Source organism: Haemaphysalis longicornis, unplaced genomic scaffold, assembly GCF_048455015.1.
Source record: "Haemaphysalis longicornis isolate Haplotype H1 unplaced genomic scaffold, Haemaphysalis longicornis Haplotype H1 scaffold_12, whole genome shotgun sequence".
Lineage (NCBI taxonomy): Eukaryota > Metazoa > Arthropoda > Arachnida > Ixodida > Ixodidae > Haemaphysalis > Haemaphysalis longicornis.
The window spans coordinates 114085279-114110686 of NW_027526225.1; the positions used below are offsets into that span (position 1 = coordinate 114085279).

Below are 25408 nucleotides of genomic sequence, written 5' to 3' on the forward strand. Positions count from 1 at the left end.
CCCATCATACACGAACACCAGAAAAATGCGGCGTCTCTAAAATACATGTTATGAACATGAGCCTCTAAATTCTAAAAAACAAATCGATGATTTCAAACCACTAGGTTATTGAAATGAAAAATGACCCCTCTTAATTGCAGCTGGAGTGATTCAGTAAATACTTTTCAATGCACAATGGGAATCAGGAAAACAATAATAGTATGAGGAGCGCAAATTTGTGAAGAGTAAATCACTGACCTGGTGATATTACATCTCATATTCGCCACACTTTTTCTCACGCAGCAAAAAAAAAAAAAAGGCATGTCACTCGTTTAAATCAATTGCTTGGTTGTATTGTTTATAGCTAGTGGGAGAAAAGCCCGCCCTCTCTATTTTCGGTCATTGTCGGAACACTCTTCATGCCCAGCTTTCTAGCTCAAAATTCTAACTTCTCAGAAACCAAGCAAAACCACTTCAGGAAAGTGATATCTGTCATCAAGCGAGAAGTCAACGTGGAGATAAAAACTCGGAAATACCATTCCGGGATTCTGAACCTTTTTTGTCTAATTCGCTGTCAGGTCTTACTGCTTATGCTATTTTATGTGATATTTTCTATGGCGCTGGAGCTTAGTCTCGCAACGTGCAAGACCTGAAACTGTGCACAAAGCAAGTTTTCACCCCCAATATTAGCTGCGCGAACATATTTTACATTTTGGTAAATAGCTACTGAGTAATCACTATTAAAAGGACAGCCATGAGCGGGAGAGCTTCACATGTTCCAGCAAAAAAAAAAACTATAAATTCTAAGCTATAAATCACTGTTTTTGGCCAATATTTACAAACTTTACCGCGAAGTCACAGAGGTTGTAAAAACTGGGAGGTGGCAAGCAGTACAATTTTAACGGGAAGAAAACTATGCTTGCATGTTCAAGTTTCAGGGCCATCAAACTCTCCCGTGCAAAAGGGAATTATCTGTAGGCCGGAGAAAGAAAGACAACAATGCTAACCGACGTTGGAACATGAGCGGATGTTAGTTCCGGGTGCCATTGTCCACCGACTGCAATCTCTTAATTCAGCCTGGCACCGTGTTCCCGCGTCAGTACTAACGCGTTCTTTTCTCCATATTTCTCTCTCACGCTTATCTTTCTATTCCTTACGAATGTCGACAGAGAAGAGTAGATGCGTTACGTTGTAGCTGAGATCAAGAGAACATTGCGAAGTAATTCGCCTACCCGCTATTTCCGGCTGAGCTTGTACAAATTATGCACGGGGACACTATTGCATAAACAGTAGAAGCCCTTTAATCTAGGCTTTGAACCATTTTGTCTGTTTGTCTGTACACTCGCACGGGAGAGGCGAAAAATGCTGCAGCCGCTATACACGCTTCGAAGGCCTGAAACGCACGTGCTTCGTGTATCGCTGACAGGAACGTAAGCTCCCTGAAAATTTGTTACTCATATGAGGCTTGACACGATGGCTTTCTAGAAAAAAACATGTGCCATGCTGGTTGCGTTCGGTTACTGGAATCAGATGACCACTGCAGCTTTCATTTTTAAAGCTAGGCTTTACTAATCTCCCCGAACGGTTGTGCCGTTGCCGTAGATTTGACCTTCATTTGACTGCAGCTGTGCCGTACCCTTGGCGATGCAACATGACTCGCCGGGCCGAGCTCTGCCGACCGATCTCTACCGACAGCCGCGTTCGCCTAATCACGAACGAACAGGATGGCCCGCTGCTGGCCTTCAACTCAAACAACTCCACTCTAATACTAACGTCTGCTATTCATCCACCGCAAAGTAACATTTTAATGGGTTTAAGTGGTGCGGTTTTATCGGTGCATGGATGATATCAATCAACTGTTGGAAACCGGAAAACAAATTTTCAGTTACTTTTGTTTGTCTCAATATCATTTTTTACCCGAAACCGACTCATCCCGTTTTTTTATAGTGAAACAAAAGATGCTCATTTCCTTTCTCAGTCTGAACTGTTGGCCGCACAACACATACAGTCTGAGAGCATACCTCCAAAATCCACTAAACTGACATCCGTCAACGCTAAATGTGACCTCGTCAGCATACCTCTTTAAATGAATATTTCCGTGTCGTAATGACCCCACAGATAACTTTATAACTTATACGAGTATTTATTGCTTTCCTATGAACCAATTCTTACGACGGGAACTCGTGCTTTTTGTGCAAGCTATTGTAACGTAGCAGCACCGCAAATGAGACGAAGCATGGAAGATGTAGGCGATGTATTTACAAGATGCTGCCGCAGAGCGACGCCGTCTACGGTCAAGCGGCTATGGTAGCTCGTCGTTGGTGGTGTGTTTTCTAGAAAAACGCGCGAGTGTCCACTTCTGCGTCCCGTAACACTATCATGCGTACAATCTGACAATTTTTTTCGGCCACGAAACATTTATATCCCCTATCCAATATCAAACCCGTGACTACACTCCTTGCCCTTGGTGTTGCACTCCAAGACGATGGCTCGGGGGTCGCACTGCTGCTGCAACTGCATCTCAATGTCCCCCAGCTAATGCGTCTCATCTACTGTATTTCCACTAAACGCCCACGACGTTCACCGTTGGTGCAGACTCCAAACCTCACCTAATTTTCAAGACACGCATCTAAACCATATCCCTCCCACCCAGTACCCTTACAACATCCCCTCTTACCCGACTCTCTCCCGCCCATGAATCTCTAACCGTGGGGCAGGAGCACTACCTCCAGCTCCTCTAAACAAATACCTTTCCTCATCCGACCAAACTCCACTTCCTTCATCCAACGCCGTACATCCCGCTGTGCAAATTTTGCGCTGCCCCGGGCACCCTGTACCACATGGTATGGGAGTGTTCGGCAAACCCTAGGACTCAAAGAATCGCGCACCCTTCCCGTGAGCAGTGGGAGAAGGACCGGTACAGCTCCCGTCTCGATCGATTCCCAGCTTAGGCTGGTGGAGAGGGCCGTGGCGGCCGGGGTCTCCAATGGAGTCCTGGACTGAGGACCCCGCACCACATTACGATGCTCGTAATACTCTCTATATATATATATATATATATATATATATATATATATATATACACACACACACACACACACACACACACAGAAACATAGGTCGGCAGTCTACAACGCCAAAGGAGGCATAGGGGTGTGGTTAGGCTCTATTTTTTACTACGGTTAATGAAGTTAAGATTTTTTTTTAAATATAAGGAAGAAAGAAAGAAATAAAGAAAAACACGCGCCCAGAGTGAGGACCGAACCCACGCCTTTCGATTAGATCTCGAATGCCTTCCCATTCTAGTAAAATATAAATAGCCCAGAAAGTGAAGGAGAACACAGATTCGAGATCTAATCGAAAGGCGTGGGTTCGGTCCCCACTCTGGACGCGTGTTTTTCTTTCTTTCTTTCTTTCTTCCTTATATTTAAAAAAATCTTAACTTCATTAACCGTAGTAAAAAATAGAGCCTAACCACACCCCTATGCCTCCTTTGGCGTTGTAGACTGCCGACCTATGTTTCTGTATTTCCTCACCGAGCCCCTCATTTCCTTACTATATATATATATATATATATATATATATATATATATATATATATATATATATATATATATATATATATATATATATATATATATATATATATATATATATATATATATATATATATATGATATGGGAGCGCGAACTGACCAGCTCGTGGTTTGCCGATTAGAAACACTTGCTTGACTGTATCCAGATTTCTTTGTCTTTTTTTCGCTTCAGCTCTAATGTACGTTTTACTCCCTGGTTACATTTTGCATGTTCAAATGAAACGCGCTGAAGCTGATCCCGGCAGAAGCAACAGACTTTTACTTACACACGGAGGAAGGAAGCTCTTTGCCTTGAGATCCATTTCTTGAAACTCTTTCACCTGGAGAAACAGAAATATTGCCTTTTGTTAGCAAGAATACCGTTGTCGCTTCAGACTGGATTTATACAGGTGGAACCTGACAACTTGCCGTCCTGATCAAGACTAAAAACAATACAGGGTATGTATGATTGGGTTGTATAGGAAGTCTCATTCTTACACCTCGGTCAATTCATTTTGGAAAGCTCATTTGTCGTAAACTATAAACCTTTTAGGGAATAAACCCTAGCTTGATCACATCAAATCAGTTCATTCTTATTTACATTAAAATAAGAAAGACACTCGGCCGAGATCAGTTATCTGCCTCTCGTTCGAGCACTCTTGTTGGGCGATTTCTTAGAGTGTCGCCGCATAGTCTTAGTTGCGTAGAATTTTCCTGGACTTCATTCACCACACCACTTTATTTCGCATAAAAAGTAATAAACTACCGACTTCATGATATGCATCTGAAGAGGATACCATGCGCTACTTCTCTAATAACTTCCCATCCGCACCTTTATACCATCGTGGCGGTTCGCCCAACGGCATTCACTTCATGAACGCCAAGTCCCCAGGGCTGGTTCCCAGTCTTGACGGCAATATTTCTCATTAAGACAGGGAATGTCCCATTACGCGGTCTTTGGTGTGCGTACGCAATTCAAGCTGATACCTATTATTTCAAAATTGCTCCAGAACGTTTACCTGTGGCAGACCTCTAATGAGTAGTATGCTACCTCTGCCTTTTTAAAAAAATTAGCAGTGGCTAAGCTCGGCTATGCCAGGATTTAAGTAGGTTAAGTACTTTAAGGTTCAGCTGGTTATTCTTTCCCTGGTTGCCTACGATTAGCTTGATTATCATGCTTACTGCTGCTTCAATGACACACACACGGTATACGCATTGTGGGACGTATATTTATGAAGCGGCTCCAGCGCATCGTCAACAATCGCCCCAGAGCTAAGCTGGTTCCATAGGCGCACGCCGGTGTTGCTGCGACGCACGAGCCATCGGTTGCATACCCGGCCACCCCTCGCATGATCATCAAGTGGACCGGGCCGCCACGTGCCGCGCTTGCGCAGCACGGCTCTTCAGGAGCCACGCGAAACTGTTCAACCTCGGCCAGTGTAGCTCGCGCTAGAAAAATCAAGGGGGCCCAATATCCTGTTTATGCTGGACTCACTACAGGTCAATAATAGCTACCCTGCCTTTGTCTCCTCCTGAGGCGTGTCAAAAGATTTATTTAGAAAGCGGAAATTTGCCGTCTTACCTTTCAAATGAAAACTTATCCGCAAAAAAGCGTCATTTCCTGCCGAAAAAAAATCAAGTACGCCATGAACTGCCCTGTCCTTCAAATAAGACAAAGTCGTTCATTTTCTTCGTCGTCGTTTTAATACGGTTCCGGAACATTCTTAGCAGAAGCATCAAACAACTGAGGCAGGGTGCGAAAAAACAGACAGTTTTCACGGATTACTTGATCCCCTATCCGGACTTTCTGTATTTTTATTATCATTTTGTCAAGACAGCCTGGGTGCAATAAGAAACGAGCATAAAGAGGAAGCGGCTCTGATCTCCATCGGCATTCTATGACACCTCCTAGTGCACGTTCCCAAATCTCCTCGTTCTGAAACTCCAAGCCCTCTTGCATCCAAATATCACTAAATAAGTGCACGTCGTAAGCTTATACCTAAATGTCTCCCGTTTTATGCTATCATCGCTTAGCTCTACATTACTGCAAAGGCCTATGAAAATCGTAGACGGATGCCGTTGACAAGCATTGTGCTATGTACGGCCAGACCTGTGTACGGGAAATTCTGCGGGAATTCCGATGGGAAATGCAGTCAGGGGTTCCCATACACAGCCGGCACTGTACTTCGCACGTCATCGGCATTCGCCTAAAACTTTGTTTTTTTCTCTTCTTGGTATTATGAAGATATCCCCGTTCTGCGATCCCCACAAAGCCATCTCTGCACATCAAAATGCCTCGCTTTTTATTTGACTCCCCTCGATCTTTTATTTTTTTCTTCGTGCCTTTTGTAGCTATATTCTCCGTGCCTTTTAAATCCGTTTTTATTGCTTTTTTATAGCTGGTGCTACAGCCATTACTTGTCGTTTTTACCGTGCTGTGGTGCTCGTCTATATAGTTCCCTCGTCTCGGAAGTAATAGGATGGCCTGCTACGGAATTGAGCAGGTCTGGTTTCTTACTCGTATTCGAAGGTTCTCGCGGAACTCGGTGATGATGTTTGGATGTTAATGGCGCAAGGCCAGCTAGGGCAAAGAGCGCCAAGAAAGTGGTTTGATGAATAGGTGATAACTAAAATTGGTTAGTGGGAACACGAATAAAATCAATTAAAGACTATTAGCACGGCTGCTGTAAAGGGCCAGGATGACGACCACGAATGGTTCAAAGGTAAATAAGGTGGCTGGTGTATAGGACCAGGGGTAAAACTATGGGTGGTATGAGATGAGTTGCAAGAAGTGAACTTCTGAAAGAAACTTGAAGGTGCGCTCGACAGAAAACATGGCATCGTCTCCTAAAAAGTATGAAGGATGTAATGGAATATGTTGTCTGTACAGTTCTCTGAAGTGTTTGCGTCGTGTAATGTCGAGTTCCTTGCATTGAATTAGGATATGTATCATGGATAGGCCCTCCCCACACCTGCTACACAGGGGTCTTGGAGATCCCGTGAGCAGGTGCGAGTGCGTTACATGTGTATGGCCTATAAGTAACCTAGCTAAGGTAACTTCTATGTGCCTGTTATGTGAATCAGTAGTGTCTTGTCCCAAGTTTGGTTTTAATACGTGTAGTTTGTTGTCTGTTTGTTCGCTCCAGTCTGCTTGCCAAGTTTTTCGTAGTTGCGCTCTTATGTGTGGCTTCACGTCTGCGTACGGCACTATTGCTATGTCCACTGTATTCAAGAGTGTAGCAGCAGTGGCCATTCGGTCTGCGGTTTCGTTCCGGGAAATTCCAGAGTGCCCTGGAACCCAACAGAACGTTATTTGAAGGTTTTATGCATATGCAGACGTGATAGCCTTAAAACATGATTAATAACAAAGGTTTTAGAACGCTTTCCGGATGCAAGTGCACGTACATTGCTAAGGGAGTCCGTGTACACGATGAATTTGAAGATTTGATGTTGGACTATGTGATTTATTACCATTAAAATACCGTATGCTTCCGCTGTGAATATACTGCTACAACGGTTCATTTTTTTACTGACATGAAAGTTTGGCCTATGCGCAGCAGAAGCCACAGCAGTTCCAGTCTTGGACGCGTCACTGTAAAACTCTTCACAGCTGTACTTATGCTGCACAAACAAGACATGCTGCAGAATCGCAATTATTGGTGACCTGTTCTTGTTAAATTGCATAAAAGACAGGTCACATGACACAGGGCGGAGATGCCATGGTGGAATGGAATCAATGATGGGTGTCTTGTGGATGCCTGAAAACGAGACTTCTAGCTCAGAAGCTTCTTCTCGCACTCTTAGAGGAAACGGCATGGAGCTTTATGGACGATTTAAAAAGAGTTGCTGTGAGGATGCATCATTAATGGTCGGTTTAAAAGGATGATTTGCCAGGGATATGATTTTTGAGGTAAAATAAACGTCCATGTACACCCCCTGATGATCTAGGGACCAATTATTGCATTCTACGTACAGACTTTGGACAAGGCTAATGCGAAAAGCGCATGCAAGGCATAGCCCCAAATGCAGCACCGAGTCCAGCATTTTTAGTGCCTTTTTTGTTGCACACCCATATACGACACTACCGTAGTCCAAGCGAGATCCCTCTAGAGCGCTATAAACACGCAGAAGGAGTTGCTCGTCATACGACTGGTGGGAGAGAAATTTAGGAATATTCAAAGTTTTTAGGCATTTTTGCTTCAGATGTTTCAAGTGCCGAACAAATGTTAGTTTGTTATCGAATACTACGCCTAAAAACTTGTGCTCCTTTTTAACATGAATTGAAATGCCATCAAGAGTAATATCTGGGTCTGGATGAATCCCGCGTTCCTTGGAGAACACAGCGCAAGAACTTTTTTTGGATTGAAATTACAACCATTCTTGTCTTCCCAGCTGGAAAGTTTTTTAACACCAAGCTGGACCTGACGTTCACAGATTGACATACTACAAGATTTAAAGGATATCTGCACATCGTCTACATACATAGAATAAGAAATGGTAGGTGGCAATGCCTTACCAAGAGAGTTCATTTTAATTATAAACAGAGTACAGCTCAGAACTCCACCTTGCGGCACACCGTTTTCTAGCACATGATTCCTTGACAGTGTATTACCAACTCTTACGCGAAACGTTCTTTCAGGCATGTAACTAGCAAGGGTATTGAGCATATAGCCCGAAACACCAAAGGACTTCAGGTCAGTGAGGATCCCGTAACGCCAAGCGGTGTCATAAACCTTCTCAAGGTCAAAACACACCGTTGCGCAAAACCGTTTGTGAATGAAAGCGTTCTTGATGTATGATTCAAGGTCGACAAGGTTATTCGTGGATCGCCCCCCCCCCCCCTGAAGCCTGCCTGGCAGCCCTCAAAGAGACCATTGTACTCAAGAAAGTACACAAGTCTCCTGTTAATCATTTTCTCTGCACAGTCAGCTTGTAAGGGCGATGGGCTGATTGCTAGCGGGAGAGGAAGGGTCCTTCCCTTCCTTCAGGAACGCCACTACTATGGCCTCCCTCCCAGAGCGAGGAATGTGCCCCGAAAGCCATATGTTATTGTATAGATGTAGAAGTGTTTCAAGGGTGTCTGAGTGTAGGTGTTGTATCATGGTGTATGTGATTTTGTCTGCACCTGGAGCTGAAGAAGTACATATGGTCAGGGCTGCCTTCAGCTTATGAATTGAAAAAGGAGAATTGTAGGAAGAGTACGACTTGTTGCTACCACGCAGGGACTTCTTTTCTGCAGATGTTTTGTGTTTCATGAAAGTGTTTGTGTAGTGTGCTGAACTGGACACGTGTTCAGAGTGTTGTCCGAGTGTGTTAGCCTGGTCTTCGAGTGTGTCCCCTGCTGTGCTACCCAGGGGCAGGCTGTGTGTCTTTTGTCCTTCGAGACTACGTATAAGTGTCCAGACTTTGTTCGTGTCCGTGTATAAACTAATGGGATGTCAAGAAGGTGAGCCAACTCTCTCGTTTTGCATCACGGCGCAATCGTTTTCGTAACGCCTTAGCCCGTATGAACAAAATGACGTTACCCGGCGTGGGGTACCAATGGTGGCTACCCCAGGACTTGTTCTGGGCCTCTCGCGCCCGCCTACTGTCCTGATTCCACCACGGCCTGCCCTGGTTGCGCGGGGCACCAGAGGCATGGGGAATGGACTTTTCAGCGGCGTCGAGGATGTGCGCCGTGAGGAGTTGGGTAGCTTCTCCAATCTGTAGGTATCTTATGGTTTTGTAGTGTAGTTTTAGTGTCTCTGTAAATGTATTCCAGTTAGCTCTTGCTTCATTTAACCTGTTCTGGGAAGATGGACTGCATGGGCCTTTACCTATATATGTTAGTGAGGTGGGGAAGTGGTAACTACCTAATGGGTCAGTGCCCACACCCCAATCGAGAAGAAGAAAGAGAACCGTGGAGCCAATAGCCAAGTAGAGATATGAGTGTGTGTTGTGTCCTGTATTAACGTATGGGGGCTTAGTTTTGTTGAAGAGGCATGCTCCTGAAGATGTAAGGAATTTATCTATCTGGCGACCTCGGGAATCCGTGCGAGAAGAGCCCCAAAGAGAGTTGTGCGCATTAAGGTCGCCTGTTAGGACGTATGATTCGGGTAGCTGGTCGACCAGCGCCTCAGAGTCAGAGCTCGAAAGTGCAAAATCAGGACGAATGTAAATGGAGCACACCGTTATCAACCTATTAAAAATTATTGTGCGTATTGCTACAGCCTCAAGGATGGTGTTGAGAGCGATAGGGCGGCATGCGAGGAATTTCCGGGCTATTATGGCTACACCACCCGAAGAGTGTGTGCAGCCAACCCTATCCTTTCTGAACACCATATAGCTATTTAAGAAATTTTGATTGATTGGAATTTAAATGTGTTTGTTGGACACACATTAAACTTGCCTGATTATCATGCAGAATTTTATACACGTAGTCAAGATTATTCAGAAGGCCTCTGCAGTTCATTGAAAAATATTTTCTCTTCCCATTATGATGTGCTACAGCTACTGGAGTGACCCAAATTCAAGCACCATATTACCCCGTTTCTGGCTTGTAATTCTTTATTTATTACATTTATTTAGTGCGTACAGCAGGCCCAGGTTGGGCCCTAGCAGGAGGCACAGTACAGAGTGAACAGTTGAGCAAATAAACAGCACATAAATGAAGCAGCCAACTGTGGAAAACCTAAAATGTCAAACATGAAAACAACGAGAACTGAAAATAAATCTCTGTTCAAATCAACCAACTGCTAATCAAGAAAACATCACGATATTAAATCTACCGTATCAGGTGACTAATGACGACAAAGGCAAGTTGTTTCAGTCCGTTATGGTATATTTACCCGTCGCAAGGGCTCCCGGACGTATTTTGGGAGCCACCAAAAACAGGAAATCAGTATAATTGGCGCTTGTCGTGTTCGCGTCCACATCAAATTGATTTCCCGCACATTTTTGCGTTGTAGCCGCTGATTTATCGCAATATCTAAGTCAAATGACACTCACCCAATTTCAAACTTGATGAGTTTGAATGGCAACCTCTCCGTGACATTCGCTTCCTACTCAACGGCGGCACCACCACTCTTAAAGTAAAGGTGCAGACAAAACAAGTTTGCTTCATTCGAAATATTACCCGATTAGAATCATACTAACACCATTTTAAAAGTAAACTTCACTCAAATAAGCTATACAATTAGGGAAAAAGAGAATGGCCATGCGACCCACTAGCTCATTTCCAGCAACAGAACGTATGACGTCATATGCCAAGCTGTGCGATTGGCTGAGGCCGGCAAAAGCAGTCGCAAATTAGGCAGGGCTTGTAAGCTTGCCGAACAAGCTATTTTTTATTAAATTTAGGGAACATTCTTTTTATAGCAGTAAGAATTGTGGGGTGAACCATTAAAGTTACAAACGAACAGCTAAACACCGAAGCAGTTAGTGCGGCTCTTTGCCAGTTGACGCTGCCTAACACAGTCGCCGGACGCGTTGGACTTCTCTTACACAACAATGACGAACTGACATAAGCGGTATGGTCACTTACATGACCGTGTTTGTCGAGTCTTACCTTACGTTTTAGGGTAAGATTAGTATGAACCATAATAACATACGGCCGGTGTAGAGGTGCAGCCAGAAGCAAAGTGCTAACACTGGCACTTCAGAAGTATTGCAGCGCCATCTATGAAAATACGCGATAAACAAGATAGCCAAACGGCCGTCTATGAGATGGTAGTAGCCCGGGTCAGCAGGCTCCCCTTTAGTTTTAAAACCCTGCTCTGGATACGTCATTGCCGAAGTCAGGAAAACACGATTCAGCGGGATAATTCAAATTTTGTCTTAAGATGCTTTATTTCTGAGTGAATGAGGCCTCGTTCGTTGCCGCACAAGCGCTGAGGGCATTATAAAACACTAAATCTTTGGAATAAAATAAACTTTTATTTTGTTTGCATGGCCCCTTTAAGGCAGCTATATTCAGCCCCCTTCCCCGCGCCACGCCCTGTTTACGTCACGTCGCTGCCCGTAACTGCAGTAGCCATGTCTATTAGGGACATTTTGTTATTGAAACATCTACAGACGCTCGAGATGTCTTCGTTTTCTTTTAGTACGCATGAAATTCCTCTATTAGGAGTTTGCTTGTTAGAGTTTGTGCCATTTTTGTTCCAGGCTTTTGGGTTGATTGAATTTTGGGCAATAGTGTGTTGGGGCGTTTGGTTATAAGAAAAACGCGTATCTGCTGCTTTCGTTGCAAATGTCGACAAAAGACGATAGTCTTTGTCGACATTTGCCAAGCAATCGCCTCCATTCGCTTTCGCGCTCACCCCTCATGCTGTTCCTCTTCCGTCACGCTCCTCCCAAGGCAAACACGCTAAGTTTTTGCTCAATTCGATTTACATTTACCCCGTTCCACTGCACTAGGCAGGGATCCTCGATGCCAGCGCTGCCGTACAGCGGAGACGCGCGTGAATCGAAGCGCCTTACTTCAACGTTTATAGAACCACATTGCCCTAGTCCACGTGAGTTCCAAGCAGAACGTGGAACCTACCTAGTGGAACCTTTCGTAACGCCGCTTGATTTATTAAAATGCCGCCAGAAGCTATAGTGGCGCGGGAGACAGCAGGCGATGGCGGAGTGATTTTTTTTTTTCTGCAGTGGATGAAGTATTTCATTTCACAGAAATCAATCATCTATATTTTTTTATAAAGGAACACTGCAAATGCCACTTATGTATTAATTTGTTGTATTGTATTTGCGTAATGTCTTGTTCTTGTTCAACAATGTTGACAAGTATGAACATATAAACCAGACTAAGATGTTTAGATTTCGCCGTGAGTTTATAAGACTATTGCGCAGGTTTAGTTTCACTGTGGCTGGGTGGCTGAATCTAGTCACAGACAGACAGACAGACAGACAGACAGACAGACAGACAGACAGACAGACAGACAGACAGACAGAACACAATTTCTGGGTTTGAATAGCTCAAGAAAGACTATCGTCTTTAAAAAACTGTCTTTCCATGTCAATGCTTACACGCGAGCATCACTGACGTGTCAGTTGGCTCAGTTGCCGAAAAACGCGGCGCATCTAGATCCGCATAACCAAACAGCCTGACCGGAGCCTGCGGGCGAAATCCTGCCTGTCGGGCAATTCACTGGCCGGCGCTGCGCATGTGCTTGGCCGCTGCACCGTTAGTGATTTCCTACATGAGGACTCGTATGTCACAAGCTGTGTGGCTAAAGGAGCGCAGTTTATTTATTTAAAGTACCTTACAGGCCCCGACAGGACATTGAGTAAGGGGGTAAATAAGAAAAGTGCAAAATTAACAAGCTTTTCTAAAAGCCACAGAGAGAACCACAGTCCAAGAAAACATTACATAAGAAATCTGCCGTAAATACATCTCTAGAGGACCGCGAAATACAAAGATAAGGTGTGCTATATCTTGCGCGAACAAAGACTAACATACCACACATTCAAGGTAACAAGCAGGCAAGAGTAAAGGGACGCTTAATACACAAAAATGCCAAAACACAAAGTTGACATAAAACAGTGATAACAGATTAGTACAGTATTACGAAAAAGAGTGATCATGAAGAAGGTCACCGAATGCGTCGTGCTTAGATTCGGCGGCAATATTACCAGGAAGACCGCTCCAAAGCCTGATGGCCAGGGGAATTGTGGACACGTTAAATGCATCAGTTTTACCGTAATGGGGGGGGGGATATGTTGATTATTTACCCTACATGAAATATTAGTCGGAACTTTAAGATATAGCGATGAGTGTGCTGAATTGTACACATATTTGTGAAAGAGGCATAAAAGAGAAGTGTTACATTGAATATCAAGCGGGTGAAGTGAAGGATTCAGTTTAATCTCTGATACACTTGAGGGGTACTTGTAGTTGCGTGAAATAAACCATGCAGCTCTATTCTGTATTGCTTCAACCTTGTTAATGCAAGCGCAGAAAAATCAATGAAGCAAGTTGGTTAATTAATTGTCGACTGAACCCAGTCCACTTAGTGCGTAGTCAAGACCTGTCCGCCGCATACCGGCTGTGTTTGGGCGGCGCTGAACTGAAACGTGAAGTCGCGTCGCCGGCTGTACGAGGGCAAAAAGGTGGATGGTGAACGCACCTGTGTGAAGTTCCTTCCCACGCTACGGAGGAAGACGTATTCTTTGGGCACCACGTCGTGGCCGAGCTGCCGTTCGATCTCCTGCCGCACGTCCACCAGCCGTGCAGTTGGCACGATCCTGTAAAGAACGGCACACGTTGAATGGGTGAGGAAGTACTGTTAGTGAATGTATAACTAGAATCCGAAGCTCCGAAGCTACAAACGTACTTCACAGTGCTCATTTGTATTTATGCACAGAGAAGCAAATGACACGCGTGAAACTAAATCTCGGGATGGAAACCAGTGTCGTGCTTACAAGTTCATCGCACTGCACGAATAGGGGAGCGAAAATAATGCGTACATACTGCCTGTAAAGCGTGCAGTGCCGCTATAGGTGTATTAACGAGAAGCCAACTTTAGGGAGCCGTGTCCTTCTTGGGCTACTTGACCCCGAAAATTTTGACCTGCCCGTATGCATGTATGTATACATACATGTATGCATGCATTAATGTATGCATGCGTGTATACATGTACGTATCCATACATGTATGCATACATGTATGCATGCATGCGTGTTTGCATGCGTGTATGAATGCGTGTACGTATGTATGTATGTATGCATGTATGTATGTATGTATGTATGTATGTATGTATGTATGTATGTATGTATGTATGTATGTATGTATGTATGCGTATATGCGTGTATGTATGTATGTATGCGTGTATGTACGTATGCGTCTATGCATGCGTGCATGTATGTATACGTGTATGTATGATGTATGTATGTATGTATGTATGTATGTATGTATGTATGTATGTATGTATGTATGTATGTATGTATGTATGTATGTATGTATGTATGTATGTATGTATGTATGTATGTATGTATGTATGTATGTATGTATGCAAGTATGTATGTATGTATGTATGTATGCATGCATGTATGCATGCAAGTATGCATGTATGTATGTATGCATGTATGCATATATGTATGTAAGGGTTGGCAGTCAAGAAAAGAATACAGCGGGCCCTTTGCACGGCGACGGAGAGCGAAATTGCTACTCAGCGACGCAGAAGAGCGGAGACGCCTAACTCATCATATCCCCAAGTAGTTGGCGGGAATTTAGCGGTTGAGCGTAGGAAGAACGAGCAGATGAAGACTTAAACGTGCTGCTGGGTGCCAACCCCCTGACCACCGAGCCGTCTTTGTGGCAATGGAGGAGCAACCAGACGTTGAGCAAAAATAAATATGCATGTGTCACATAATCCGCATACCGTGTGTGTGTGTCATTGAAGCAGCAGTAAGCATGATAATCAAGCTAATCCCAGACAACCAGGAAAGCTAAGAATAACCAGCTGAACCTTAGCTCACGCTACGTATATCCTGGCATAGCCGAGCTAAGCCACTGCTATTTTATTAAGAACGAAGAGTGGCTGAGAGGAAATATGATATTTTTCTTTTTTTTTCCCTGCAAAAGCTGCGGCTTGAGGTTGTAGGGGCTGGGCTTTGAGGAGTTACGACTATATTTGTGAGCTGTTAAATGAGCGCTATCCAATCTGATGTGCCGGGTCGGCGTTTAAGGTCATAGTAGGTTACCGGCAGACGACTTTAAATCGCGTCTTAATATACGTATCTAAAAAACAAAAGCTACACACGACGTCGAAAAAAAGCACTAGAACCGTACCGACTTTAACGCCTCTCTGCTGAGTATTACTCCACAGTAAAAAATTAAGCACGTATGAAATTACCTTCGAGCGGAAGATTTGACTACCACAACGTTAGAGACCAAATTATTAGTGACCTAATTCGCAGCCTTACATTTCTAACGTAGATGCCGGAGATCTTTTTCAAATACCAGAAAAATAACGTTCACCTAAGACCACAGGGAGGATATCCCATTGAACGACGCCAATTATTGAGACTCCCGACATCATGATTACAAAGCTTTGTTCTTTTGCATGCAGCCCATCAAAGCAAATACACCTCTAACGCATTTACACTTGACTAGCAAAACGTGAGCAGTAAACTGATCGAATTGCCAACATCCGTTACCAATAAAGGCCTACAAAACACGCAGCTTCAGGGTTAGCTAAAAAAAAAAAGTTCGCAGAGAACTTGGCGAGTCACCATGGCAGTTTGTTTCAAACCACGCAGCTGGCCATAAATTTCGGGGCTTATAACCTAGTTGAAAATATCGCCAGGATAAACTATGGCATCCATAATTTGAACCTGTCAAAATTTCACTAAGAAGTCGCCAACGAACACAGCCCAATTCAGGAAAAGAGGCCTCGTATGGGTCGATCCCAGATTTCTTACTTTCAATATCCTGTATAGTGGCAGACAGCACATACATCGACGTTATTAAAGATGTGTTTAAAACAAAAAACAAGCAAGAACACACCACAATCTTTCCTTTTTTTCTGTTTCGTCCGGTAGAGCGCGAATGACGCTGAGCGAACGCTTAAGGGTCACTGACCTTTTCCGGGCCTCCTGTGCATTTCCACCGGCACGGTTTTTCTTTCTCGCAACTTCAGCACAACTTTTCATTTGCCCCTTCCAGCTCAGAAAACTTAAGCGTTGAAGCGACTCGCTTACCGATGGCGGACCGCTATATTTCAGGACAAAATGCCGCGTTTGCAGAGAGCGTAAGCTTAGAACGACCGGGACATGCTCGAAAATGTTCGTGGCATACGCTGGCGTTCGCTGTCGCTTCAAATTTTCTGCGCGGCAACCTCCTCCCGCATGGGTGGGTCCCCACGGGTTCACCTTTACACATTTTGATTTTCGGCCGCTTGCCTCTCGTTTCCTCTAAAGGTAAAGTACGCCCCGCCATCTGCCGGAAGCAACACGTACTAAAGCAGGGCAGGAGTGCTTGACCAGCGCGCCACAGCCCTTTCTTTAGCGTATTTTTTCGAGCGCTGTTTTTTACGTAATCAGATGAATCGCGTGGAAGAGGTTTAACTGATTTGACCTTGACAGTGCCGCTAAAGCTTGGCCGAATTACGCGGAAACGTTAATTGAGTGCAATGGGACAACATAGCTTTATTTAGAAAAACCTTAGACGTAAATTTGATTGAATTAGGTAACAAATTCGTCCCGGAAAGGTAAATTCAAGGCGATGGAAGAACATAGCTTTATCTTAAAAAACCGAATGCAACTTCGACTAAATTGTGTGATAAATTCCGTTAACTAAAATTCACTGTTCGAGCTTTGACTGCATTCTACTTTTCGTAAGTACTCCACCCCGAATGGGTACCACTATAAAGCAGCCAGAATACCTACGGAGGGTTGCCAGTTGTCAGCCAACTCAGAATCAGAGAATCAGAATCAGAAAGAGTGTTTATTTCTGATAAACACTAGCCAAAAATTATGAATATTTCGGAATATATCAAACTATCCGAATATTTTGGACTGTAGGTGTTTCGCAGACTGTAAAAGGAATAGCTCTCCGAATATTTTGGAGAACTATCACAGATCAACTGCGGTTTTTTTTTTCGGATTGACTGTAGGATAGCCTGCTGCCCCTAATCATATAACGTGTAAAGGGTTAGGGCTTAAAACAAAACTTCCCTGCATCTGGGATCTCCAGCGAAAGTAAAATTTGTGCCTACAATGTCCTGTTTTAGAAAAACTATGCGCGAAAAGGTGCTTAGAAGCATTTTGTCTCCTGTCTTGTTTTTGTTTTATTTTTTCAAAGTTGTTGTTGTTGTTTTGACTAGCGCTCCCTTGGGGCCAATACATTCTGGAGCCAGCAAATACCCATTCCACGAGTGTTTGGTGTACGAATTCTAAATGAGGGGAGTCTTACGCGGCATGGATTATGAGGCATGTCGCTGTTGTGGAAGGCTCCTGATTAATTCACACTACCTGGGGACCTTTGGCACGCACAGAAGTCTCGCTACTTTGGCACTGTTTCCGCCTCTATCGAAAAGAAACGCCAGCCGCGACCAAGCTCAAACCCGCTTCCTCAGGCTGTGTATGAATGACAGCGTTCATTTCGTGTTTATGTGCTGTTTGCTTCTTTTTTCTACCTCACGCGCATTCCTATGACGATTAAGTGAAAGTATTCGACAGAACGAAAAGTACTTGGCTCTCCTGGACTGCCCTGGCCTAAAATAACCATCATGTTTGGTTTAGGTAGTGTAGATCAGTACTGCTGTGTTCAGTACTGGGGTGGTATTCTCGTGCTTGTCCGCTTTGAAAACGTCCGTTTTGCGTCCGTTTCATTGTGACGTACTTCTAGTTGTAGGCGGGCTTTGGGCTGACTTTTGCGTGAATTTTCTTGCAAACACATTTTAAACGACTAAACCTGTTTTAAACTATGTTTTATGTGTTTGTTTATCTGCCAGCGAACCAACAATAAGCGACGAAAAATGGCCTGCTTCCGATAGTCTGCCCTCAGAAGCCGCGGTTCATAGCTCCGCCGTGTTGGATGGCGTCACATCCGGGTGTTCTCTTTTAGCCAATCAGGGCTTGCTCAGAACAGACACTTTTGAAAAGAACACAAAACGGACAAAACAGGAGAATACCGCCCCTGGTAAACGGAAATCAGTAACGCAGTTAGCTGGCCTGACATGCGCAAAACGGTTAAAAGGTGAATAATTCTACAAGGTCGGTACAAAGTACGTACCGGATAAAGCCAGCAGAAATGGCGTAGTCCACCACGTGGTTCCGGGCTAATTTCCGCTTCCGTAGCCATCTCTCCTCTGGGACGATGTACACGTGCAGGTCTACCAACTGCGAAGAGAGTTCACGCCGAAACGTGATGCACAAAAAATTCAGAGAAATTTCTAATTTGAAAAGGAAGATGCTCAGCGCATCAACTATGGCCACACGGAGTGGATGTAATCATGCATGCAGAAACAAGCGCGCCTGCCAAGGCGCTCTCCCTCTCTCCCTCTCTCTGCCTCTCTCTCCATCCCACCCTCGTCGCCATTGTTGAATTTGGGAATGACGGAAGCAGAATGACTTGGCAGCAGTGGCTTACTGCTTTATTCGACCCAGGGACTGGCGTCAGTACAACAGACAAGTCAAGAAGAAGCCCACACAGTACGGCTGTCGGCTGATAAAGCCAGTGCACAACCACGTTACCGCCGCGCAGACGGCCGCTCAGATCTTATCAAGAGATAGCATCGCAAACGCGCTATGCCAAACACCGCAATATGCCGAGCGGCCGGATGTAACAATTTTGACGTTTCATGACGTTTACGGGGACCAGTTCTAAAGTTTTCTTATGTCTCTCTACTGAAAGCGAATAATTCTTGGCGGCTATAAAAAACTAGACGAAATGCAACGGACATGACAACTTAGGCCTGCCTTTGCTATTCAACAACAATACGGCTGGTGTGTGGCGCCCTCTTTGTCATTGGCTAAGTGGACGTGACGTAATATAAACAGTTGGCAGGAACACTTACGTCACATATTGGAGCCTTCAGCCTGCGTAAAAGTGACGGGATCTCACGTAACAGCTTGCAAATGACGGCTTTTGTCGCCGTGAAATAGGGCAAAACTTTCAATGGCCTTCGCCGCCATTAAATCCTCGGGAATTCGAAGCAGGCGCAGTTTCGAACGACATGCGGTTTAAAACTGTTTTCTAGCGAAGGAAATAATAGTTTCAACTTTTCCAGGTCAGCAATAACGGCTCGTAAAAATAACCTCCCGTAATTCGTTTTTATGTTTGGCAATAAAATAGCAATTATTTGTTTGGCGCAACAGTGATATAAGAGGACCGTACAAGCCTATCCATTAGACAGAACCCAACGCAGGGCATTTTTCCACACTCCTCCTAGTAAGCTGGAGGGTCACATGATCGAATTCAAGAGAAAAATAACAAAGAAATCTCTCTTATTTATTACTGCGTTGATTGAGTTCGAGCTTCACGAATGAGTGAATCGGCGGAATCGGTAGGCTCCGCGGTTATCAGGCGTAGTGCTTCGCTGTCCTTACGGCGTCATACAACTGGTGGTCAAGGCCCTCTTTTTCTGTGATCACGCCATAAACATGTAACATAGAAGCAGACGATAGAGTGGCGGCGGTTAGGACCGGGAAAGTGATAACGCAACAAAGCTTGCATTGAAGCAGAGAGCTCAAATATATTACTAAAAACGATTGAAAGAAATAAATATATACGGTAAAAAGATTGTGTGATGTTCTTTCGCTCAACACCCGCCTTTCGCTCGCATTTAGATCAACGTTACGGGATCGCCTTGTGGCGTTCACGCCAATTTTAACCTGAATAAATGTGTTTCTCTTACCAGCCTCAGCCGTCATAATTTTTATAATACATGCCAAGTGTTTTTAAATCTTTTATGTGCAATACTAGATACCTTGGTTACCATCTTTATGAGTGAAGCGTCAAATTACACTGCATGTCGTCATTGCTATACGTGCATCACGTCACTGATCGCTTACGTTTTGATTGCGCAAAAAACATGGCGAATTCACCGTGAATTTATGAAGTCGTGAATAGGGCCCCAGACGACAAAGTCAACAACAGCGGCGACAAGTTTCTCCTTGTTTGTGCTGCGCGTAGTTCTAAAAACTTTCTGGCACAATTTTTTTTTTTATTAACGTAAAGTTTTCATAGCCTAAACAACCCTAAATTACCTTTTAACAATACTACTGTTTTTACGGGCTCAGGAAACTTTTCAGCCTATTCGCAGGCCATGCCAAGAACGAAGGAAACACACCCCCTCGTTCCCATGATGCCCCACTCATGGAAGAGCAGACCGCGTCGACATTAGCGCCAGATTTCTTTTTAGTGTATTTACTGTACGTGGAGCAGCGGGCGCATAAAGACACGTGGCTCCCTCTGGGCACGGGTGCTTGTACTGGCATTCGTTCTCGCGAACAGCAGCAAATATATCGACGGAGGAGCGGGAGAACGCCCAACTCATCAATATACACCGACTTGTCTATTTTCTCGCTTTAGTTTGTACTGCCGCGGCGCCTGCCTCTCGGTGATGGCAGCAGATGGCAGCAGCAGTACTCTGCTCGGATCGAAATGAAGCGCCAAGCGAAATTTAGCGCCAATGGTATCAAAAGTCGGACAGCGAACGCCGTGATTTTCTACCAAAATAGCTTTACCGTCTATTGCTTAAAAACACGCACTGACCACATACTGCTGCCTGCACCACGCTATGTGCAGGAAGGGTAAAGTACAGCTGTGCGTACATTTTGTGTATCAATAACAGCAGGAAAACGAAGCATATCGGCGACCCCTATTGCAGGCGACCAGTTAGATATGTTGTTTTGTTTCTTTTTAATAAACTATTTGTTCTCTAGGTGTTTTAATTTGCTCGTCTGCTTGGCTGTTTCCTCTTTTCATCTCGTTTCTTTACTTCCTTGGTTGTTGGTATTCCTGCTGGAAAACCAACGCGTCGTCGTAGGTACAGTTTGGCTCAGCTTAAGTCAAAAGGGTTTAAGTTATGAGTACAAAAAACAGCATATCTGTACAAAGGTTTTTGTGAAGGAACATTACCTGCCAGTAAAAAATAACTTTGTAATTCCCCCTGCCTTTACCTAGCTTCTATACAGAAGGAAATTGTCCGAAGCCCTCTGCGCCAGCTACTCCATAAACATAGGTAGCCTTAGCTTCTATGCTTGTCACTCTATTTGAAAATGAATCCCGCGTTTTTGTGTGCTTCAAACTTCGGCTGTGGAGAAAATGCTATCGGCCAGTTTTGTTGCGAGAGATCGTTACAGTTTATAGGAAATTCTGTTATCTTGGCCCGTGCAGCAGAGCATATGGTTGTTGCTGGTCGCTGGTCGCTGGTCTCGGGCTGGTCGTTGGTTTTACGACGCATGTGCATACAAGGCGAGTTCCGCCCCCTCTGTCGTTTCATCCTGGTGCTTTTGCCCCTAAGCTTACCGCTAGCGGAGGTGCGGTCTTTTAAGGGAGCAGGATTTTTTAAATTTGAATAGTTTTAATGGGTAAGCATCTCGGACGAGTTACCTGGCGGAGACAGCGTCCCAGTTTTAGTGCGATGTCTTATATGCGCAAAATAAACTGATAGTTCGGAAATGTTTACATAATTTTTACTATATATTAAAAACTCTATAAAAATTTGAAGAATTGATAAACGTGTGGTACAGCGCCCTAGCAATACATTTGTGCACAACAGTGAAGCCGACTAAACGGGCATGGTGTACAACGTTTCATAAAGCATGGCCTCCGAGAAAAAGCGCGCGGGGTGGTCTCGGAGACCATGCGTACGGATACATGGGGCATCCATACCTAGATATAAAGCGGCTAACAGTGTCTTTGGTCAAATATATTTCAAGCAGTACATTTGTATATAGTATTAAAACCGACTTTAAAGCGTTTCGGTGTACAGAGGAGCGGATGGAAAGAATGCACGCGCAATATACTTGGAAATTGTCAAAAATTTCTGTACCGTATTTTTAAAGACGATAGCCTTTCCTGGGCTTCTTCAACCCGTAATTGTCTGTCTGTCTGCTTGTCTGTCTGTCTTTCGATTCATCCTTCCACCCAAAATATAAAGGAGTACTTGAACGAGAGGTTTATGCTCTAACCTCGCTATAACGTAACGGGATATAAAGAAATAATGGGTATAACGAAGTAAATCAAATTCCCCTTGTAATCACCATAAAGACGCATGCATTTGAAACCTCGCTGTAACGAAGCAAAATTGACCTATCAATGGATATAACGAACTAAATTTGCACCCCCCCCCCCCCCTAAAAAAAGCCCTACCATGGTACGCAAATTATTCCACAGAGTTCGCCACTCGTTTGGCGCGGCTGTTTTAAAACTGCTGCGTCAACCTCGCGGCCATGCGCAGCCACGCCACGCGCGGCAAGCGAGCCCGCCTCCTCGCTCAGCCATCGGTGCAGAGCGAGCGGGCTGGTGGGCCACGTTACGGCAGTGAGAAGCGGCGCAAGGTGGGTTCCCTGAACCCCGATGCCGAAGGAGGAGACGACCGACGAGTTGTTGCAGATGTCACCTGACAAACCAACGATGAAGCCATGGTTGCTCATGCACACACGTTCGACGTGCCAACGTCGGCGCAGGCACTGAATACGGTTGCCCATCAACGTCGTTTCTTCGGCACCCACGCATGGCTACGTCGAAAACGGCGTCAACGCGGTGGCCACCGCTGAAGAGGAAGTCTTTCGTTTTCGATGTCCGAAATGAAGGAGGATCACGGACTTTTTTCCAGCTATGTCTAGCGGACAACAAAAGAGGCAGTGTGCGGGTTCAGCAAGCAAAATATTTGTCTTTTATTAAATTTCCGCCGTATGCGTGGTCGCGTAGTGGTGGAGAGAGTGTGAAAGGTGGGCGGATGAGAAAATAGAGGCATTTACGTGGCAGAGGCGGCAGAAGACTGCCGTTTTTTGACTACATTTGCAGAGAATTGGGAGCACATACGCCGCCAATTTTAAATTTGGTTCTGTATGCATGGCACATCTTTCCTAAGGCTGTTTTTCGACTCTTTGGTAGCTGAATAAATAAAAGTATCCAACGAAACGAAGTCGGACAGGCGGTGGGAACAGGTTCCCACGAGGCAATGCGGCAGCCATTTAAATGTTAACGCGGCGTTGCGCTGCTGAGCACGAGGACGCGGGTTCGATGGAGCGATGGAGCGATGGAGCGGGTTCGATGGAGCGATGGAGGCCGCTTTTCTGATGGAGCGAAAAGCAAAAAACGCCCATGTGTACGAGATTTCGGCGACATTACAGATCCCCAGCTGGTCAAAATTAATCTGGAGCCCTCCTCATCACCTGCGTTGCGTCGGCGCGTTAAACCCCTACAATCAATCTAAATGTTAACGGAGCGCGTTCTTAGGCGCGTTCTTAGAAAATGAGCAAAACAGTCAGAAAGTTATTTGGACTATAACGCCATCTCGAATCCGTTGCACTTTTACTATTGTGTAAACTTTTTTAACTTTGGTTTTGTTGCTTTTTTCACTTTGTTTCTTCTTTCATGCTTTCCTTTCCATATTATTACAGGAGTCGAGTCCTCACCCCCCCCCCCCCTCCCCCCGTAATGATATCCTGCATACGCCACCGCAGTCAGGGTATTGAACACGCACGGTTATTCAGTTTTGTGGGGCCCAAACCAGGTTACAGTGGCACAGCTCATCACCGTGTACGTGTGCTCAGAGAACAGAAACGGCCAGACTAGCGGAAATCGATCTCTCTCGCGGAATTAAAACTCACTGTCATTCGCGATCGTTAGGGGGCCCGAAAGCAACCATCGCCAAGAACGAGGGCGCCTGTACGTCGCTGGCTGTTTATATTTAGCTAACGGTGACCGCGAGTCGAACGGAACGCAGTTTTCCACGGCTTGTTGGGCAGGCGGCGCAAAAAGGCGCAGGAGCATCGGATTTCTCGAGACACTTGAGAAGGTCACCACACTGCGGAGTCCATGGTCATCCGACCTTTAAAAAAAAAGAAGAAACGTTTGGCTGTGAAAATGATATTGCCGCGAACTGTACCATCTGAGCTACACTGGCCGAGACAGAGCTGTTTCGCGTGGCCCCTGGAGAGCCGTGCTGCGCATGCGCGAGGAGCAGTGACGCCTCACGCCACACAGCTGGCGCGCCTCCGCCGCCTCCGCCGCGATTGGTTTGTCTTGAATTGGATTGGATTGGATTGGATTGCATGGGATGAGATGAGATGGGATGGAATTGAATTGAATTGAATTGAATTGGATTGGATTGGATTGGATTGGATTGGATTGGATTGGATTGGATTGGATTGGATTGGATTGGATTGGATTGGATTGGATAAAATAGGAGATTTGTGCGTTCTGGTTGCCAGCTCTTGTGTAAGTTAGGATGGAAGCGTATTTGCTTCTCTGTCTTTTGTATGCCACGAAGGCTCTTTAATTTGATTGGCAGAGTGTTTCGCCCAGTCGTCATTTGACTTGAACAATGTTCTTTGAACTGCAGTGTTCTCGATGTACTTCGACTGTTCCAGGAAGGATCACGCGGCAGGATAATATGCTGGCAGGGCAGACGCCGTAGCATTCGATTCACGAGACACTCGACTGAACACGTCATGTTTTTGACTTCTTCGTCACCGGTGGTGTAATCTTTCAATTTTTAGCAGAGCACAAGTTGGCTCCAACCAACATTTGTTCCCTGAAGAAACCTGCACCGTCCTAGCTACCTAACAATATTGAGCTGTTCTCTGTCAGCGCTATGCGGACGAGAATGCTATGCTGAAGGCAGTTGCACGATAACAGCTTGGCATCCATTGGCAGCCCCATAGATGCAAGGAATAATAAGGGCACACGCTGAAATTTTCATCAAAATTGGCTTTCGTAAGGATTGAGGAAAAGAACCGCCCATTACATTGACGTTTCCCTTCTCACTGCCCCCCCCCCTTTTTTTTTTACAGCAAATCTGTTAGCCTAGCGTTGGTCGGAAAATTTCGTGTCAAACACAAAACCCAAGCAGGACCCTGCACTTCTCACCAAATACCCCGAGCGCATGTGTCAGGATCATCAGGCGTGGGGCATAGAGCTGAGATTTTCGTGTAAAGAAAAAAAATTGGCTCCAATCCACGCTGTTAAGGTGGTTGGAAAGCGAAGCTGTAAACGACACCCACAACAATTGCCCATGAAACGTCACTTGCATTCACACACGTGGCTGTGCAAAAAGTGGAACGAGAGATTCTGCCAGCAGTTACTTGTAATTCACGGGGGCGGCGTCCCTAACGCAGCAGCAGCGTCGGCCACGTCTGGGCTAGAGCGGCGGACACCACGCTGTAGCCCGGCTGCGAGTCGAGAGAAAGAAAAC

General features: G+C 45.0%; 1 protein-coding gene across 1 annotated transcript in view; it reads right to left on the reverse strand.

Moving 5' to 3' along the window:
• Positions 1-25408, reverse strand: part of LOC144163311 (uncharacterized) — a 128431-nt gene that overhangs the window by 89487 nt on the left and 13536 nt on the right. Inside the window, exons 2-4 of the mRNA XM_077694238.1 lie at positions 18271-18377; positions 13661-13778; positions 3842-3895 (exon numbers count right to left, since the gene is read on the reverse strand). Of these exons, the coding sequence (XP_077550364.1) occupies positions 3842-3895; positions 13661-13778; positions 18271-18377 (279 nt within the window). The remainder of the gene's footprint in view (positions 1-3841; positions 3896-13660; positions 13779-18270; positions 18378-25408) is intronic.